The 21,697-nt window shown below is 46.8% G+C and overlaps 1 protein-coding gene across 1 annotated transcript in view; it reads right to left on the minus strand.

Moving 5' to 3' along the window:
- Window positions 1-21,697, minus strand: part of LOC128664547 (aminopeptidase N-like) — a 108,730-nt gene that overhangs the window by 5,689 nt on the left and 81,344 nt on the right. The window contains exon 20 of the mRNA XM_053719365.1: window positions 3,512-3,652. Coding sequence (XP_053575340.1) covers window positions 3,512-3,652 — 141 coding nt within the window. The remainder of the gene's footprint in view (window positions 1-3,511; window positions 3,653-21,697) is intronic.

Consider the following 21,697-nt stretch of genomic DNA (forward strand, 5'->3'; position numbering starts at 1 on the left):
GCTTGAATATAAAATGTTTAGTGGTGCATGATAAAAAAAATAAGCACTATACCTTCAATATTTATTTTACTCCCTTTTCATGTAGATTTTCAATTCTCAGAGCTGAGTTTTCAAGGCTAATTTTGCTGACTTTATGTCCCTAATCAGCTTTAACAGATAATAACTGCATAACAATTCACTTTATACCAATTTAAGAACCATGACTAGCCTTGTTGTCTGAGTTCTCAAACCCAGATTGGCTCCTCAAAATAAGACAAGTGGTGGGTAGATTTTGGCTTTTGAAAAATAATTGCAGTAAACAAGATGTTATTTTGTTTTAAAAATGAGACTTAGCTGACATGTTATTCTATAGCAACACAACAGAAATGGCTTATAATTACAAGATGTTTACTTTTGCTTTAAGGGGCCAATTTACCAACAATCGGATGGACATGATCCACTGTAGCGGATCATGTCCGCCCAACATCGCTGAATGCCAACAGCATACGCTGTCAGCATTTAACATTGCGCAAGCAGTCCTGGTGAACTGCTTGTGCAATGCCGTCCCCTGCAGATTCGTGGCCATATGGCCTCTAGCAGGGGGTGTCAATCAACCCGATCGTATACGGGCGGACGAGTTCAGGAGCAGCGGTGTTAAGACTGCTGCTTCTTAACTCCTGTTTCCGGTGGACCTGAAGGCTCGTGTGGAAACAGGGGCATTAGGGGCCATTCGGCCCTTAATAAATCGGCCCCTAAGTATGTATCACTGGGCACAAGTGGGAAGAAAAATGCTTGGGAGTGCCTGAGCAACTTCTGTCTCTATGCACCATGTCCAGCCCTTATTAAAAGTTATTGGGAAATCAAAGACTGGTTACTTTGAGTTGCATGTATTGAGTTCCATATATAAAATCTGCCAGTAAGTAGGGGTTGCATGTGGAACATGTCATACATTTGTAGGGGCACAAAAGTTCTTCACTCAGCATAATATAAAACAAAGAGGTGACATACAGTAAGTAACAAACAATCAAACAATTTTCTGTGAAGATGTCAAAGGCCCTCTTTTCATTTGTTGGGCAGACAAAGTTCGCTTTCAGGAACCTTGTTGTCCTACTTTGTGACGAGCGGGAAGCATCCACTGTGCTGATCGCAAATGAGCAGAGACTGTCAATCATACCAATTAGATCAGATCGGAATATTTGCATTTCATGAGAGTTTTGCTGGCAGTTCGGTCAACTAACGTTTCAGGCTTGCTTGTGGCAAGCCTAAATTGCTGACGCCCCAAAGCAGTATCCACAGCTTAATAAATGAGACCCAAAATATTTTACATGTGAACAATATTTAATCAAATCATTTATTTTCTCTCTTTATTTGAAGGCTTAAATTCGACAAAGAGGAAACACAAGAAGTAACTAAAGGAAGATTGGTCTAGATTCAATTACATTTGTCTGTATAACGAATATCTCACTAAAAAAAACTTGCTGCAACTTTACAGCTAAATTCTTTTCATAACTATTAATAAAGATTTTAAACAGACAGTGGTGAAATCAGTGAGGCCCCATCTATCTTGCCACCGGTAACTTTCCCATACATGGAACAATTTTTACCGGCATTCCAAAAATGTTTTAAAAACATTACAAACAAATACTTTTTTTTTTTAAAAAAGCAGTTCACTAGAAAACTTGAAAAAAGTTCAAGAAAAATGAAAAAATATTTTAATAGCCAATAAGAGAAAACAAGCTTTCTCATTTTTTTTTTTTTTAATAATCTTTATTTAGGAAGAAAAAGCATATCAGGATAAGCATATCCCACAAAAATACATAAAACAAAGGGTATGCGATCGGGCGGATTGCTGTCCTCCGCCTCAGAAGTGGCGGACGAGTTAAGGAGCAGCAGTCTTAAGACTGAAGGCTCGAGTGAAAACAGATGCATGGGGCCGACTGACACTTTGATAAATCGGCCTCTGAAACTTATCAAATATAAGGATTGTTCCTTCATGACCATGATTTGAAAAAAGGATTATTGCTTCATGACCTGGATTTTAAACAGGATTTTTTTCTTTATGACCGGGATTTCAGTATCTGCAAAAACTGGAAAACCACACTAACATGAATAGGTTTTTTTCTTTGTCATCACACAGGCATAATCCTTGTGAAGTCCCAGTCACAAAGGTACAATCCCATTTAAAATCCGTTTATGAAGATGACTACTGTACTGAAACCGACAATCACGATAATCCCCAGTAAGATTGCTATATACAGTTTTTAGATATCGGGGTCCTGATTTTTCACTTTTTCTGCAGTTCCCCTAACCTGTATGGGATATGACATATTAAACACATATGCATAAGTAAATGTGTACCCTGCCCACTGCAGACGGACTAAACAATAGAGAAGAATAGAGCTTCAGTGGATCTCAACCCTATTTGCTCCTGTTTCTCAACCTCCTACCCTTCTAGATTGTAAGTTCCCACGGGAATAGGGCCCTCAATCCCTCCTGTATGTGTTTGTAAATTCTGTCCTGTCTCTTACAAGTTTTATATAGTTTTATTTAAAGGAATTGTATCCATGGACAGCGCTGCGGAATATGTTGACGCTTCATAAATAAAGTATAATAATAAAAAAATAAATACACCTCTAACATATTGTCTGTGGCCATTTCAGAGTGTCTTACACACATGCAACATAAAATAATTATTCCAAATAGTCTTGGGATACTTTCAAAGATGTCAAGGCCAGTATCATGTGCCTTTATGTGTCAAATTCAATGTGAAATGGTCTTGAAAACCTGTTGGAAAGTTTTTAGAAAATGTATTGTAATCACCTAGAACTTTTCCACTCCATGTTAAAAATAAGGCTTTTTTCAAGGAGGCAAAAATGCGTTTGCAGCTCAGAGAAACAGCTGAAAACAACTAATGTAATTGAGTTAAAAAGACACTCGAGTTTCACACTAGCAGTGATTAAAATACAAATATACGTAGCTTTTTATGTCTATGTTAATATTACTATGGGAGAGTATTTCCCTCTTGCAAATTACTGTGACCACTGATATTTGTCAAATCATGTTAAATATCAGTATGTAATTGTTACATTAGTTCTCTATTTTAACATATTGCAAAAAAAGGTATTACCTTATTAATATGAGAATTTTTGAAGTTACAGTAGAACTGCTTAATATCTGCAACCATAGCACATTGATTCTTATAGCCTATTCTAGATTGTTATAATGTGTAAGAATCAGTTACCCAGTGATTACTTAATGTAGTATTACCATGCAATGTTTATTGTGCAAGCTGTTTATGTGATGTAATACTAGGTAAATATATGTAAATAGGGTAAATATGATATCTGCAACCATAGCACATTGATTCTTAAAGCCTCTTCTAGATTGTTATAGTGTGTAAGAACCAGTTACCCAGTGATTATTTAATGTAGAATTACCATGGAATATTTATTGTGCAAGCTGTTTATGTGATGTAATACTAGGTAAATATATGTAAATAGGGTAAATATGCACAATGTCAAGAAGAACTTACTTATCAAAGAATGTCTTCCATTTAGCTCTCACAAAGTCCCAGGCAAAGCTCTGACCAAGCACATTATTGGCAACATTAGTAATTGTGGAAACTGTGTCTTGTCTACGAATCTTTGTTGGATCTAAAGAATACTCTAACAACCTGTGGAGAAATAAAGCAAGATAACTGACACTAACAAAATGATTTCCAACTGTATATTTTCAATAGCTCATGTAATGTACTTTATAAAAAAAAGCCTCATTATTAAACCCCACATTTTGATTAAATTTTGCATACAAATGTTAATATATTTCCCATTTTACAAATATACATTTATAGAGGCCAATACAAACATATTTTGTTTTATTTTGCCATCTATTCTAGTGTCTATTATATGAGCACCCAAACTAAAGCCAAGGGGGCCTATTTAACAAAGGTCTGTCGGACCTGATCCGACAGTGCGGATCAGGTCCGACAGACCTCGCTGAATGCGGAGAGCAATACGCTCTCCGTATTCAGCATTGCAATGCCAGAAACACGGGACTTCAAGCTCTGTACAGAGCTAGATAGATAGGCCCCCATGTGTCACATCTGCTCCCCCCAGGGTATTTGTGTGGTTCTCCGTACAGAGCTAGATAGATAGGCCTGCATGTGTCACATCCGCTCCCCCAGGGTATTTGTGTGGTTCTCCGTACAGAGCTAGACAGATAGGCCCCCATGTGTCACATCCGCTCCCCCAGGGTATTTGTGTGGTTCTCCGTACAGAGCTAGATAGATAGGCCCCATTGTCACATCCGCTCCCCCAGGGTATTTGTGTGGTTCTCCGTACATAGCTAGATAGATAGGCCCCATGTGTCACATCCGCTCCCCCAGGGTATTTGTGTGATTCTCCGTACAGAGCTAGACAGATAGGCCCCCATGTGTCACATCCGCTCCCCACAGGGTATTTGTGTGGTTCTCCGTACAGAGCTAGACAGATAGGCCCCCATGTGTCACATCCGCTCCCCCCAGGGTATTTGTGTGGTTCTCCGTACAGAGCTAGACAGATAGGCCCGCAAGTGTCACATCCGCTCCCCCCAGGGTATTTGTGTGGTTCTCCGTACAGAGCTAGACAGATAGGCCCCCATGTGTCACATCCGCTCCCCCCAGGGTATTTGTGTGGTTCTCCGTACAGAGCTAGATAGATAGGCCCCCATGTGTTACATCCGCTCCCCCAGGGTATTTGTGTGGTTCTCCGTACAGAGCTAGATAGATAGGCCCCATGTGTCACATCCGCTCCCCCAGGGTATTTGTGTGGTTCTCCGTACAGACCTAGATAGATAGGCCCGCATGTGTCACATCCGCTCCCCCAGGGTATTTGTGTGGTTCTCCGTACAGAGCTAGATAGATAGGCCCCATGTGTCACATCCGCTCCCCCAGGGTATTTGTGTGGTTCTCCGTACAGAGCTAGACAGATAGGCCCGCATGTGTCACATCTGCTCCCCCAGGGTATTTGTGTGGTTCTCCGTACAGAGCTAGACAGATAGGCCCCCATGTGTCACATCTGCTCCCCCCAGGGTATTTGTGTGGTTCTCCGTACAGAGCTAGATAGATAGGCCCGCATGTGTCACATCTGCTCCCCCCAGGGTATTTGTGTGGTTCTCCGTACAGAGCTAGATAGATAGGCCCCCATGTGTCACATCTGCTCCCCCAGGGTATTTGTGTGGTTCTCCGTACAGAGCTAGATAGATAGGCCCGCATGTGTCACATCTGCTCCCCCAGGGTATTTGTGTGGTTCTCCGTACAGAGCTAGACAGATAGGCCCCCATGTGTCACATCTGCTCCCCCCAGGGTATTTGTGTGGTTCTCCGTACAGAGCTAGATAGATAGGCCCGCATGTGTCACATTTGCTCCCCCCAGGGTATTTGTGTGGTTCTCCGTACAGAGCTAGATAGATAGGCCCCCATGTGTCACATCTGCTCCCCCAGGGTATTTGTGTGTTTCTCCGTACAGAGCTAGACAGATAGGCCCCCATGTGTCACATCTGCTCCCCCCAGGGTATTTGTGTGGTTCTCCGTACAGAGCTAGATAGATAGGCCCGCATGTGTCACATCTGCTCCCCCAGGGTATTTGTGTGGTTCTCCGTACAGAGCTAGATAGATAGCCCCCAGTGTGTCACATCTGCTCCCCCCAGGGTATTTGTGTGGTTCTCCGTACAGAGCTAGACAGATAGGCCCCATGTGTCACATCTGCTCCCCCCAGGATATTTGTGTGGTTTTCCGTACAGAGCTAGATTGATAGGCCCCCATGTGTCACATCTGCTCCCCCCAGGGTATTTGTGTGGTTCTCCGTACAGAGCTAGATAGATAGGCCCCCATGTGTCACATCTGCTCCCCCAGGGTATTTGTGTGGTTCTCCGTACAGAGCTAGACAGATAGGCCCCCATGTGTCACATCTGCTCCCCCCAGGGTATTTGTGTGGTTCTCCATACAGAGCTAGACAGATAGGCCCGCATGTGTCACATCTGCTCCCCCCAGGGTATTTGTGTGGTTCTCCGTACAGAGCTAGATAGATAGGCCCCATGTGTCACATCTGCTCCCCCCAGGGTATTTGTGTGGTTCTCCGTACAGAGCTAGACAGATAGGCCCCCATGTGTCACATCTGCTCCCCCCAGGGTATTTGTGTGGTTCTCCGTACAGAGCTAGATAGATAGGCCCCATGTGTCACATCTGCTCCCCCCAGGGTATTTGTGTGGTTCTCCATACAGAGCTAGACAGATAGGCCCGCATGTGTCACATCTGCTCCCCCAGGGTATTTGTGTGGTTCTCCGTACAGAGCTAGATAGATAGGCCCCATGTGTCACATCTGCTCCCCCCAGGGTATTTGTGTGGTTCTCCGTACAGAGCTAGACAGATAGGCCCGCATGTGTCACATCTGCTCCCCCCAGGGTATTTGTGTGGTTCTCCGTACAGAGCTAGATAGATAGGCCCCATGTGTCACATCTGCTCCCCCAGGGTATTTGTGTGGTTCTCCGTACAGAGCTAGATAGATAGGCCCCATGTGTCACATCTGCTCCCCCAGGGTATTTGTGTGGTTCTCCGTACAGAGCTAGACAGATAGGCCCCCATGTGTCACATCTGCTCCCCCCAGGGTATTTGTGTGGTTCTCCGTACAGAGCTATACAGATAGACCCCCATGTGTCACATCTGCTCCCCCCCAGGTTATTTGTATGGTTCTCTATACAGAGCTAGAAAGATAATCCCGCATGTGTCACATCTGCTCCCCCAGGGTATTTGTGTGGTTCTCCGTACAGAGCTAGACAGATAGGCCCCATGTGTCACATCTGCTCCCCCCAGGGTATTTGTGTGGTTCTCCATACAGAGCTAGACAGATAGGCCCGCATGTGTCACATCTGCTCCCCCCAGGGTATTTGTGTGGTTCTCCGTACAGAGCTAGATAGATAGGCCCCATGTGTCACATCTGCTCCCCCCAGGGTATTTGTGTGGTTCTCCGTACAGAGCTAGACAGATAGGCCCGCATGTGTCACATCTGCTCCCCCCAGGGTATTTGTGTGGTTCTCCGTACAGAGCTAGACAGATAGGCCCGCATGTGTCACATCTGCTCCCCCAGGGTATTTGTGTGATTCTCCGTACAGAGCTAGATAGATAGGCCCCATGTGTCACATCTGCTCCCCCCAGGGTATTTGTGTGGTTCTCCGTACAGAGCTAGACAGATAGGCCCGCATGTGTCACATCTGCTCCCCCCAGGGTATTTGTGTGGTTCTCCGGACAGAGCTAGATAGATAGGCCCCATGTGTCACATCTGCTCCCCCAGGGTATTTGTGTGGTTCTCCGTACAGAGCTAGATAGATAGGCCCCATGTGTCACATCTGCTCCCCCAGGGTATTTGTGTGGTTCTCCGTACAGAGCTAGACAGATAGGCCCCCATGTGTCACATCTGCTCCCCCCAGGGTATTTGTGTGGTTCTCCGTACAGAGCTATACAGATAGACCCCCATGTGTCACATCTGCTCCCCCCCAAGTTATTTGTATGGTTCTCCATACAGAGCTAGATAGATAATCCCGCATGTGTCACATCTGCTCCCCCAGGGTATTTGTGTGGTTCTCCGTACAGAGCTAGACAGATAGGCCCCCATGTGTCACATCTGCTCCCCCCAGGGTATTTGTGTGGTTCTCCGTACAGAGCTAGACAGATAGGCCCCATGTGTCACATCTGCTCCCCCCAGGATATTTGTGTGGTTCTCCGTACAGAGCTAGATTGATAGGCCCCCATGTGTCACATCTGCTCCCCCCAGGGTATTTGTGTGGTTCTCCGTACAGAGCTAGACAGATAGGCCCCCATGTGTCACATCCGCTCCCCCAGGGTATTTGTGTGGTTCTCCGTACAGAGCTAGATAGATAGGCCCCATTGTCACATCCGCTCCCCCAGGGTATTTGTGTGGTTCTCCGTACATAGCTAGATAGATAGGCCCCATGTGTCACATCCGCTCCCCCAGGGTATTTGTGTGGTTCTCCGTACAGAGCTAGACAGATAGGCCCCCATGTGTCACATCCGCTCCCCACAGGGTATTTGTGTGGTTCTCCGTACAGAGCTAGACAGATAGGCCCCCATGTGTCACATCCGCTCCCCCCAGGGTATTTGTGTGGTTCTCCGTACAGAGCTAGACAGATAGGCCCGCAAGTGTCACATCCGCTCCCCCCAGGGTATTTGTGTGGTTCTCCGTACAGAGCTAGACAGATAGGCCCCCATGTGTCACATCCGCTCCCCCCAGGGTATTTGTGTGGTTCTCCGTACAGAGCTAGATAGATAGGCCCCCATGTGTCACATCCGCTCCCCCCAGGGTATTTGTGTGGTTCTCCGTACAGAGCTAGATAGATAGGCCCCATGTGTCACATCCGCTCCCCCAGGGTATTTGTGTGGTTCTCCGTACAGACCTAGATAGATAGGCCCGCATGTGTCACATCCGCTCCCCCAGGGTATTTGTGTGGTTCTCCGTACAGAGCTAGATAGATAGGCCCCATGTGTCACATCCGCTCCCCCAGGGTATTTGTGTGGTTCTCCGTACAGAGCTAGACAGATAGGCCCGCATGTGTCACATCTGCTCCCCCAGGGTATTTGTGTGGTTCTCCGTACAGAGCTAGACAGATAGGCCCCCATGTGTCACATCTGCTCCCCCCAAGGTATTTGTGTGGTTCTCCGTACAGAGCTAGATAGATAGGCCCGCATGTGTCACATCTGCTCCCCCCAGGGTATTTGTGTGGTTCTCCGTACAGAGCTAGATAGATAGGCCCCCATGTGTCACATCTGCTCCCCCAGGGTATTTGTGTGGTTCTCCGTACAGAGCTAGATAGATAGGCCCGCATGTGTCACATTTGCTCCCCCCAGGGTATTTGTGTGGTTCTCCGTACAGAGCTAGATAGATAGGCCCCCATGTGTCACATCTGCTCCCCCAGGGTATTTGTGTGGTTCTCCGTACAGAGCTAGACAGATAGGCCCCCATGTGTCACATCTGCTCCCCCCAGGGTATTTGTGTGGTTCTCCGTACAGAGCTAGATAGATAGGCCCGCATGCGTCACATCTGCTCCCCCAGGGTATTTGTTTGGTTCTCCGTACAGAGCTAGATAGATAGCCCCCCATGTGTCACATCTGCTCCCCCCAGGGTATTTGTGTGGTTCTCCGTACAGAGCTAGACAGATAGGCCCCATGTGTCACATCTGCTCCCCCCAGGATATTTGTGTGGTTCTCCGTACAGAGCTAGATTGATAGGCCCCCATGTGTCACATCTGCTCCCCCCAGGGTATTTGTGTGGTTCTCCGTACAGAGCTAGATAGATAGGCCCCCATGTGTCACATCTGCTCCCCCCAGGGTATTTGTGTGGTTCTCCGTACAGAGCTAGACAGATAGGCCCCCATGTGTCACATCTGCTCCCCCCAGGGTATTTGTGTGGTTCTCCATACAGAGCTAGACAGATAGGCCCGCATGTGTCACATCTGCTCCCCCCAGGGTATTTGTGTGGTTCTCCGTACAGAGCTAGATAGATAGGCCCCATGTGTCACATCTGCTCCCCCCAGGGTATTTGTGTGGTTCTCCGTACAGAGCTAGACAGATAGGCCCCCATGTGTCACATCTGCTCCCCCCAGGGTATTTGTGTGGTTCTCCGTACAGAGCTAGATAGATAGGCCCCATGTGTCACATCTGCTCCCCCCAGGGTATTTGTGTGGTTCTCCATACAGAGCTAGACAGATAGGCCCGCATGTGTCACATCTGCTCCCCCAGGGTATTTGTGTGGTTCTCCGTACAGAGCTAGATAGATAGGCCCCATGTGTCACATCTGCTCCCCCCAGGGTATTTGTGTGGTTCTCCGTACAGAGCTAGACAGATAGGCCCGCATGTGTCACATCTGCTCCCCCCAGGGTATTTGTGTGGTTCTCCGTACAGAGCTAGATAGATAGGCCCCATGTGTCACATCTGCTCCCCCAGGGTCTTTGTGTGGTTCTCCGTACAGAGCTAGATAGATAGGCCCCATGTGTCACATCTGCTCCCCCAGGGTATTTGTGTGGTTCTCCGTACAGAGCTAGACAGATAGGCCCCCATGTGTCACATCTGCTCCCCCCAGGGTATTTGTGTGGTTCTCCGTACAGAGCTATACAGATAGACCCCCATGTGTCACATCTGCTCCCCCCCAGGTTATTTGTATGGTTCTCCATACAGAGCTAGATAGATAATCCCGCATGTGTCACATCTGCTCCCCCAGGGTATTTGTGTGGTTCTCCGTACAGAGCTAGACAGATAGGCCCCATGTGTCACATCTGCACCCCCCAGGGTATTTGTGTGGTTCTCCGTACAGAGCTAGACAGATAGGCCCCATGTGTCACATCTGCACCCCCCAGGGTATTTGTGTGGTTCTCCGTACAGAGCTAGACAGATAGGCCCCCATGTGTCACATCTGCACCCCCCAGGGTATTTGTGTGGTTCTCCGTACAGAGCTAGACAGATAGGCCCGCATGTGTCACATCTGCTCCCCCCAGGGTATTTGTGTGGTTCTCCGTACAGAGCTAGATAGATAGGCCCCATGTGTCACATCTGCTCCCCCCAGGGTATTTGTGTGGTTCTCCGTACAGAGCTAGACAGATAGGCCCGCATGTGTCACATCTGCTCCCCCCAGGGTATTTGTGTGGTTCTCCGTACAGAGCTAGATAGATAGGCCCCATGTGTCACATCTGCTCCCCCCAGGGTATTTGTGTGGTTCTCCATACAGAGCTAGACAGATAGGCCCGCATGTGTCACATCTGCTCCCCCAGGGTATTTGTGTGGTTCTCCGTACAGAGCTAGATAGATAGGCCCCATGTGTCACATCTGCTCCCCCCAGGGTATTTGTGTGGTTCTCCGTACAGAGCTAGACAGATAGGCCCGCATGTGTCACATCTGCTCCCCCCAGGGTATTTGTGTGGTTCTCCGTACAGAGCTAGATAGATAGGCCCCATGTGTCACATCTGCTCCCCCAGGGTATTTGTGTGGTTCTCCGTACAGAGCTAGATAGATAGGCCCCATGTGTCACATCTGCTCCCCCAGGGTATTTGTGTGGTTCTCCGTACAGAGCTAGACAGATAGGCCCCCATGTGTCACATCTGCTCCCCCCAGGGTATTTGTGTGGTTCTCCGTACAGAGCTATACAGATAGACCCCCATGTGTCACATCTGCTCCCCCCCAGGTTATTTGTATGGTTCTCCATACAGAGCTAGATAGATAATCCCGCATGTGTCACATCTGCTCCCCCAGGGTATTTGTGTGGTTCTCCGTACAGAGCTAGATAGATAGGCCCCCATGTGTCACATCTGCTCCCCCCAGGGTATTTGTGTGGTTCTCCGTACAGAGCTAGACAGATAGGCCCCATGTGTCACATCTGCACCCCCCAGGGTATTTGTGTGGTTCTCCATACAGAGCTAGACAGATAGGCCCGCATGTGTCACATCTGCTCCCCCAGGGTATTTGTGTGGTTCTCCGTACAGAGCTAGATAGATAGGCCCCATGTGTCACATCTGCTCCCCCCAGGGTATTTGTGTGGTTCTCCATACAGAGCTAGACAGATAGGCCCGCATGTGTCACATCTGCTCCCCCAGGGTATTTGTGTGGTTCTCCGTACAGAGCTAGATAGATAGGCCCCATGTGTCACATCTGCTCCCCCCAGGGTATTTGTGTGGTTCTCCGTACAGAGCTAGACAGATAGGCCCCATGTGTCACATCTGCTCCCCCCAGGGTATTTGTGTGGTTCTCCGTACAGAGCTAGACAGATAGGCCCGCATGTGTCACATCTGCTCCCCCAGGGTATTTGTGTGGTTCTCCGTACAGAGCTAGACAGATAGGCCCGCATGTGTCACATCTGCTCCCCCAGGGTATTTGTGTGGTTCTCCGTACAGAGCTATACAGATAGACCCCCATGTGTCACATCTGCTCCCCCCCAGGTTATTTGTATGGTTCTCCATACAGAGCTAGATAGATAATCCCGCATGTGTCACATCTGCTCCCCCAGGGTATTTGTGTGGTTCTCCGTACAGAGCTAGACAGATAGGCCCCCATGTGTCACATCTGCTCCCCCCAGGGTATTTGTGTGGTTCTCCGTACAGAGCTAGACAGATAGGCCCCATGTGTCACATCTGCACCCCCCAGGGTATTTGTGTGGTTCTCCATACAGAGCTAGACAGATAGGCCCGCATGTGTCACATCTGCTCCCCCAGGGTATTTGTGTGGTTCTCCGTACAGAGCTAGATAGATAGGCCCCATGTGTCACATCTGCTCCCCCCAGGGTATTTGTGTGGTTCTCCATACAGAGCTAGACAGATAGGCCCGCATGTGTCACATCTGCTCCCCCAGGGTATTTGTGTGGTTCTCCGTACAGAGCTAGATAGATAGGCCCCATGTGTCACATCTGCTCCCCCCAGGGTATTTGTGTGGTTCTCCGTACAGAGCTAGACAGATAGGCCCCATGTGTCACATCTGCTCCCCCAGGGTATTTGTGTGGTTCTCCGTACAGAGCTAGACAGATAGGCCCCATGTGTCACATCTGCTCCCCCCAGGGTATTTGTGTGGTTCTCCGTACAGAGCTAGACAGATAGGCCCCATGTGTCACATCTGCTCCCCCCAGGGTATTTGTGTGGTTCTCCGTACAGAGCTAGATAGATAGGCCCCATGTGTCACATCTGCTCCCCCAGGGTATTTGTGTGGTTCTCCGTACAGAGCTAGATAGATAGGCCACATGTGTCACATCTGCTCCCCCCTGGGTATTTGAGTGGTTCTCCGTACAGAGCTAGACAGATAGGCCCCATGTGTCACATCTGCTCCCCCCAGGGTATTTGTGTGGTTCTCCGTACAGAGCTAGACAGATAGGCCCGCATGTGTCACATCTGCTCCCCCAGGGTATTTGTGTGGTTCTCCGTACAGAGCTAGACAGATAGGCCCGCATGTGTCACATCTGCTCCCCCAGGGTATTTGTGTGGTTCTCCGTACAGAGCTAGACAGATAGGCCCCCATGTGTCACATCTGCTCCCCCCAGGGTATTTGTGTGGTTCTCCGTACAGAGCTAGATAGATAGGCCCCCATGTGTCACATCTGCTCCCCCCAGGGTATTTGTGTGGTTCTCCGTACAGAGCTAGATAGATAGGCCCCCATGTGTCACATCTGCTCCCCCAGGGTATTTGTGTGGTTCTCCGTACAGAGCTAGACAGATAGGCCCCATGTGTCACATCTGCTCCCCCCAGGGTATTTGTGTGGTTCTCCGTACAGAGCTAGACAGATAGGCCCCATGTGTCACATCTGCTCCCCCCAGGGTATTTGTGTGGTTCTCCGTACAGAGCTAGATAGATAGGCCCCATGTGTCACATCTGCTCCCCCAGGGTATTTGTGTGGTTCTCCGTACAGAGCTAGATAGATAGGCCCCATGTGTCACATCTGCTCCCCCCAGGGTATTTGTGTGGTTCTCCGTACAGAGCTAGACAGATAGGCCCCATGTGTCACATCTGCTCCCCCCAGGGTATTTGTGTGGTTCTCCATACAGAGCTAGACAGATAGGCCCGCATGTGTCACATCTGCTCCCCCAGGGTATTTGTGTGGTTCTCCGTACAGAGCTAGACAGATAGGCCCGCATGTGTCACATCTGCTCCCCCAGGGTATTTGTGTGGTTCTCCGTACAGAGCTAGACAGATAGGCCCCCATGTGTCACATCTGCTCCCCCCAGGGTATTTGTGTGGTTCTCCGTACAGAGCTATATAGATAGGCCCCCATGTGTCAAATCTGCTCCCCCCAGGGTATTTGTGTGGTTCTCCGTACAGAGCTAGATAGATAGGCCCCCATGTGTCACATCTGCTCCCCCAGGGTATTTGTGTGGTTCTCCGTACAGAGCTAGACAGATAGGCCCCATGTGTCACATCTGCTCCCCCAGGGTATTTGTGTGGTTCTCCGTACAGAGCTAGATAGATAGGCCCCCATGTGTCACATCTGCTCCCCCCAGGGTATTTGTGTGGTTCTCCGTACAGAGCTAGATAGATAGGCCCCCATGTGTCACATCTGCTCCCCCCAGGGTATTTGTGTGGTTCTCCGTACAGAGCTAGATAGATAGGCCCCCATGTGTCACATCTGCTCCCCCCAGGGTATTTGTGTGGTTCTCCGTACAGAGCTAGATAGATAGGCCCGCATGTGTCACATCTGCTCCCCCCAGGGTATTTGTGTGGTTCTCCGTACAGAGCTAGACAGATAGGCCCCATGTGTCACATCTGCTCCCCCCAGGGTATTTGTGTGGTTCTCCGTACAGAGCTAGATAGATAGGCCCCCATGTGTCACATCTGCTCCCCCCAGGGTATTTGTGTGGTTCTCCGTACAGAGCTAGATAGATAGGCCCCCATGTGTCACATCTGCTCCCCCAGGGTATTTGTGTGGTTCTCCGTACAGAGCTAGACAGATAGGCCCCATGTGTCACATCTGCTCCCCCCAGGGTATTTGTGTGGTTCTCCGTACAGAGCTAGACAGATAGGCCCCATGTGTCACATCTGCTCCCCCCAGGGTATTTGTGTGGTTCTCCGTACAGAGCTAGATAGATAGGCCCCATGTGTCACATCTGCTCCCCCAGGGTATTTGTGTGGTTCTCCGTACAGAGCTAGATAGATAGGCCCCATGTGTCACATCTGCTCCCCCCAGGGTATTTGTGTGGTTCTCCGTACAGAGCTAGACAGATAGGCCCCATGTGTCACATCTGCTCCCCCCAGGGTATTTGTGTGGTTCTCCGTACAGAGCTAGACAGATAGGCCCGCATGTGTCACATCTGCTCCCCCAGGGTATTTGTGTGGTTCTCCGTACAGAGCTAGACAGATAGGCCCGCATGTGTCACATCTGCTCCCCCAGGGTATTTGTGTGGTTCTCCGTACAGAGCTAGATAGATAGGCCCGCATGTGTCACATCTGCTCCCCCAGGGTATTTGTGTGGTTCTCTGCACCACTGAGGAGAAAACAAACTTTAATCATTTGTTATCCAAAAAGCAGGTTCACACTTTGCATTTGGGACCTGAAACTTAATATTTTTTCTCTTTAATGATTCAGATAGAGCGTGCAAATTTAAACAACTTTCTAATTAATTTCTATTGTAAAATCGTATATTTTTTCTCTCGAAAAGCAGGGATGTAAGCTCAGGAGTGTGCCTGGAGCACTATATGGTAGCAGTTTTTGCTACAATGTTATCCATATGCAAAATCACTATGTCCAGCCATGTAGTGCTCAGATGCCTACCTAGGTATCTCTTCAACACAGAATATCATGGGAGCAAAGCAAATTTGATAATAGAAGAAATTGGAAACTTTTAGAAAATGTCTCTGGCTGAATCACTGATGACATTTGTTGGGTTTCATATCCCTTTAAACACATTTGTATTTGTAACAATTTGTGTCAAGTATTAGTAAGTAAAGGTAAATTCAAATAGAAAGTTTTGATTTCCTGTCCCTTGATCAATGTTTGTTTACTTGTTGATTATTTAATTACTTTGTCAAAGATTCTCTTGTTCATTATCTCAAACCATAACTTGTATTGATACATTGGGGCCGATTTAATAACCCCTGAATGCTGCTATATGCAGCTGTTTCAGGAGTTAAGAAGCAGCGGTCTTAAAGGGACACTCAAGTCAAAATACATTTTCATGATTTAGATAGGGCATGCAGTTTTAAGACACTTTCCAATTTACTTCCATTATCAAATTCTACACAGTCTTTTTATATTCACACTTTCTGAAGAACAAAATTCTACTGAGCATGTGCACAAGCTCCCAGGGTATACGTATACTAGGGGGGCCGGATAATGGGAAAAAATTAAAACAATTGTACTGCTTATTTGAATTTCAAGTAAGTGTTATTGTATTGTCTTTTTTTTTGCACTTGTTAATTATGCAATTCTACTATATTGAGTGGTCCTTTAAGACCGCTGCTCCTTAATTCATCCGCCAGGTCTGAGGCGGCGGACAGCAATCCACCCGATCGTATACGATTGGGTTAATTGACACCCCATGCTAGCGGCTGCGAACCTGCAGAGGGCGGCACTGCACAAGCAAGTCACCAGAACTGCTTGTTCAATGTTAAATGCAGACAGCGTATGCTGTCAGCATTAGGTGATGCACGGTGAACAAGATTCGCTATAGCGAATCATGTCCGCCCGGGGTATGATAAATCTACCCCATTGTGTTGAGAACATTATTTTTTGTGAGCACAAAAATCAACATTTTGCCACTTGATTACCAAAAGAAGTTCTGAGCATATTTACTTTTTTTTCTCAGAATTATCTTTATATTCCTAGAATTATCTCTTTGCTAATGTTCAAATAAAACAGTGATTTGGACTATAGATACTAACAGAGTTTTCTTAAAGTGAAAGTCAATCCTAGCATTTGTGACCATTGAAACAAATAAAGGGGACTTTCCGTCATGAAGTATAAAATACTTAATGCAGAAAGTTTCTTTATTTGGTTCAAGCATCCATAATTCTGAGCTGCTAAGGCAGCCCACGGCAGAGCACTGTTTTGCTTGAGAGGTGATGTTTTCACCTCTTTAGCCAATAGCTGTGCAGGAAATCTGGCTTGCCGCCAAAGTGTAATTGTATTCTCTATCTGAATCATGAAAGAAACATTTTGGATACATGACCCTTTAAATATAATTAACCCATATCAGTTAATTGACCCTTTATTCTAGCAAATAAAAATGAAAATGTCAGTACCTTAGTATTCTTCTTTGTGTATAGAAAGAAAAAGGAAACAAAAGTAGCCATTTGTGTGTATATATAGAGAGATAAGATAAAGTAGCTTGCTCTTCCTGCAGGCTCATCCAATGTGAATATACATGTTCACTAGAGTAAGGGGTTGTAATTTCACTGCACTCTTTCAAATATAAAAATAAACACAAAAAAAGCATTTCTCTTGTAAAGGTGTATCCAGTCCACGGGTTCATCCATTACTTGTGGGATATTCTCCTTCCCAACAGGAAGCTGCAAGAGGACACCCACAGCAGAGCTGTCTATATAACTCCTCCCCTAACTGCCACCCCCAGTCATTCTCTTGCAGCTCTTGACAAGAAAGGAAGTATCAAGAGAGATGTGGTGACAGTGTAGTTTTTACCTTCAATCAAAAGTTTGTTATTTTTAAACGGTACCGGCGTTGTACTGTTTTTCTCTCAGGCACAAATTAGAAGAAGAATTCTGCCTGGAGGTTTGATGATCTTAGCGGTTTGTAACTAAGGTCCATTGTTGTTCTCACACATAACTGAAGAGTATGGAAAGAAAACTTCAGTTGGGGGGACGGTCTGCAGATTGCCTGCTTTGAGGTATGTTCAGTATATTTTTTTCTAGAGAGATGATAAGGTCTAGAAAATGCTGACAGTGCCTGGTATATTTAAGGTAAGCCAGATACAGTGATTTAACAACAACTGGGATCATGCTTGCAAAAAGGGATAATATTCATGATAAAACCTATATTACTTAGTGTAAAAATGTTTGCTTGATTTATAAATAAAAACGTTTTTTCTCTGAGGGTAATAAATCTTTATTTGGGGCCTAATTTCCACATGGCTTGTTAGATTACTCCTAGGAGTACCTTTTTAAGGCCCTCTGACTTTGAGTGCATGGTGGGAGGGGCCTATTTTCGTTTTCAGTCTGAGACATCCAGCTTCCCTGAAGGAGTCCTCTGGCTTATAGGACCTCTATAGAGGGTTTTGTTCCTGCAAAAATAGTTTTTAAGGGCAGGTAGGAGCCACAGCAGGGCTGTGGCAGTGTGTTTGACTGTTTGTTAACAGGTTTTAAGTTTTTCTAATTCGTTTTTGGGCCTGAGGGGTTAATCATCCATTTGCAAGTGGGTGCAATGCTGCTTTAGTCCCTTATACACACTGTAAAAATTTCGTTGAGTTTACTACTTTTTTTCACTGTTTTGCAGTTTATGTGGCAGTTTTTTTCTCTTAAAGGCACAGTACCGTTTTTTATTATTGCTTTTTTCACATTTATTAAAGTGTTTTCCAAACTTGCTGGTCTCATTACTAGTCTGTTAAACATGTCTGACATAGAGGAAACTCCTTGTTCATTATGTTTAGAAGCCATTGTGGAACCCCCTCTTAGAATGTGTACCAAATGCACTAACCTTTCTATAAGTTATAAAGACCATATTATGGGTTTTAAAGATTTATCAACAGAGGTTTCTCAGACTGACAATAGGGAGGTTAAACCACCTAGCTCTCCCAATGTGTCAGAACCTATATTTCCCGCGCAAGTGACGCCAAGTACATCTGGCGCGTCCAGTGCGTTTACCTTACAAGATATGGCAGCAGTTATGAATCATACCCTCACAGAAGTATTGTCCAAACTGCCAGGGTTACAAGGAAAGCGAGACAGCTCTGGGGCTAGAACAAATACAGAGCTTTCTGACACTTTAGTAGCTATGTCTGATTTACCCTCACAATGTACAGAAGCCGAAGCAGGAGCGCTTCTATCTGTGGGTGACATTTCTGATTAAGGAAAGGCGTTACTTCAGTCTGACTCTGAAATGACAGCATTTAAATTTAAGCTTGAACACCTCCGCTTGTTGCTCTGGGTGGTTTTAGCAACTCTGGATGACTGTGACACTATTGTAGTCCCAGAGAAATTGTGTAAAATGGACAAATACTTTGCAGTGCCTGTTTACACTGATGTTTTTCCACTACCGTTCTCTCCCCCTCCTGCCTTTAAAAAGATGTTTCCCATAGATGCCGCTACATGGGACTCATGGCAGATGGTCCCTAAGGTGGAGGGAGCAGTCTCTACCCTAGCTAAGCGTACAACTATCTCCGTCAAGGACAGTTGTGCTTTCCTAGATCCAATGGATAAAAAATTAGAGGGTTTCCTTAAGAAAATCTTTATACAACAAGATTTTATTATCCAGCCTCTTGCATGCATTGCCCCAGTCACTGCTGCAGCGGCTTTCTGGTTGGAGTCTCTTGAAGAGGCTCTACAGGTGGAGACCCCATTGGATGATATCCTAGACAGGCTTAAAACTCTTAAGTTAGCCAATTCATTTATTTCTGATGCCGTTTTTCATTTAACAAAGCTAACGGCTAAGAATTCAGGTTTTGCAATTCAGGCGCGTAGGGCGCTATGGCTTAAATCCTGGTCAGCTGACGTTACTTCAAAGTCTAAGCTTCTCAACATCCCCTTCAAAGGGCAGACCCTATTCGGGCCTGGATTGAAGGAGATCATTTCTGATATTACTGGAGGAAAAGGCCACGCCCTTCCCCAGGATAGGTCCAACAAATTAAGGTCAAAACAGACTAATTTTCGTTCCTTTCGAAACTTCAAGAGTGGCGCAGCTTCAACTTCCTCTGCTGCAAAACAAGAATGAAATTTTGCCCAGTCCAAGCCAGTCTGGAGACCTAACCAGGCTTGGAACAAGGGAAAGCAGGCCAAAAAACCTGCTGCTGCCTCTAAGACAGCATGAAGGAGTAGCTCCCAATCCGGGATCTAGTGGGGGGCAGACTTTCTCTCTTCGCCCAGGCTTGGGCAAGAGACGTCCAGGATCCCTGAGCTCTGGAGAGTGTTTCCCAGGGATACCTTCTGGATTTCAAAGCCTCATCTCCAAAAGGGAGATTTCCTCTCTCACAATTATCTGCAAACCAGATAAAGAGAGAGGCATTCTTACGTTGTGTTCAAGACCTTCTGGTTATGGGAGTGATCCACCCAGTTCCAAGGGAGGTACAGGGGCAAGGATTCTATTCAAATCTGTTTATAGTTCCCAAAAAAGAGGGAACTTTCAGACCAATCTTGGATCTCAAGATCCTAAACAAATTTCTCAGGGTCCCATCCTTCAAGATGGAGACTATTTGAACCATCCTACCTATGATCCAGGAGGGTCAATATATGACTACCGTGGACTTAAAGGATGCTTATCTCCACTTTCCGATACACAGAGATCATCATCGGTTTCTCAGGTTTGCCTTCCTAGACAGGCATTACCAGTTTGGGGCTCTTCCCTTTGGGTTAACCACGGCACCAAGAATCTTTACGAAGGTTCTAGGGTCCCTACTGGTGGTTCTAAGGCCACGAGGAATAGCGGTGGCTCCTTACCTAGACGACATTCTGATACAGGCATCGAATTTTCAAATCGCCAAGTCCCATACGGACATTGTTCTGGCATTTCTGAGGTCTTATGGGTGGAAGGTGAACGAAGGAAAGAGTTCTCTCTCCCCTCTCACAAGAGTTTCCTTCCTAGGAACTCTGATAGATTCAGTAGAAATGAAGATTTTTCTGACAGAGGTCAGGTTGTCAAAGCTTCTAACTTCTTTCCGTGCTCTTTATTCCATTTCTCAGCCGTCGGTGGCTCAGTGTATGGAAGTAATCGGCTTAATGGTAGCGGCATTGGACATAGTTCCGTTTGCCCGCCTACATCTCAGACCACTGCAACTTTGCATGCTCAATCAGTGGAATGGGGATTACACAGAATTGTCCCCTCTGCTAAATCTGGATCAAGAGACCAGGGATTCTCTTCTCTGGTGGCTATCTCGGGTCCATCTGTCCAGGGGAATGAGCTTCCGCAGGCCAGAATGGACTATAGTGATGACAGATGCCAGCCTTCTGGGCTGGGGCGCAGTCTGGAACTCCCTGAAGGCTCAGGGTTCGTGGACTCAGGAGGAAGCCCTCCTTCCGATAAACATTCTGGAACTAAGAGTGATATTCAATGCTCTTCAGGCTTGGCCTCAGCTAGCTGCGGTCAGGTTCATCAGATTTCAGTCGGACAACATCACGACTGTAGCCTATATCAACCATCAGGGGGGTACAAGGAGCCCCCTGGCGATGTTGGAGGTTTCAAAAATAATTCTATGGGCAGAGGTTCACTCTTGCCATTTCTCAGCTATCCATATCCCAGGAGTAGAGAACTGGAAGGCGGATTTCTTAAGTCGGCAGACTTTTCATCCAGGGGAGTGGGAGCTCCATCCAACCAGAACTGGATCTCATGGCGTCTCGTCAGAATGCCAAGCTTCAGTGTTACGGGTCCAGGTCCAGGGATCCCAAGGCAGCGCTGATAGATGCTCTAGCAGCGCCCTGGTCCTTCAGCCTGGCTTATGTGTTTCCTCTGCTCCCTCGTCTGATTGCCAAGATCAAGCAGGAGAAAGCTTTGGTGATTTTTATAGCTCCTGCATGGCCACGCAGGACTTGGTTTGCAGATCTGGTGGACATGTCATCCTTTCCACCATGGACTCTGCCGCGGAGGCAGGACCTTCTACTTCAAGGTCCTTTCAGACATCCAAATCTAATTTCTCTGCGTCTGACTGCTTGGAGATTGAACGCTTGATTCTATCAAAGCATGGTTTTTCCGAGTCGGTCATTGATACCTTAATTCAGGCTCAAAAGCCTGTCACCAGGAAAATCTATCATAAGATATGGTGTAAATATCTTTATTGGTGTGAATCCAAGGGTTACTCATGGAGTAAAGTCAGGATTCCTAGAATCTTATCCTTTCTCCAAGAGGGATTGGAGAAAGAATTGTCTGCTAGTTCCTTAAAAGGACAGATTTCTGCTCTGTCTATTCTTTTGCACAAACGTCTGGCTGAGGTTCCAGACGTTCAGGCATCTATGCTATGACTATGGCTATCGCCGAAACGCGTAAGCAATAGAGGGTGCTATGCTATCTGTTACAATGTTGTTACAATGTTGGTGATTGCTACATTTTAA

This window comes from Bombina bombina, chromosome 6 (genome assembly GCF_027579735.1).
Source record: "Bombina bombina isolate aBomBom1 chromosome 6, aBomBom1.pri, whole genome shotgun sequence".
In the NCBI taxonomy this organism is placed as follows: Eukaryota; Metazoa; Chordata; class Amphibia; order Anura; family Bombinatoridae; genus Bombina; species Bombina bombina.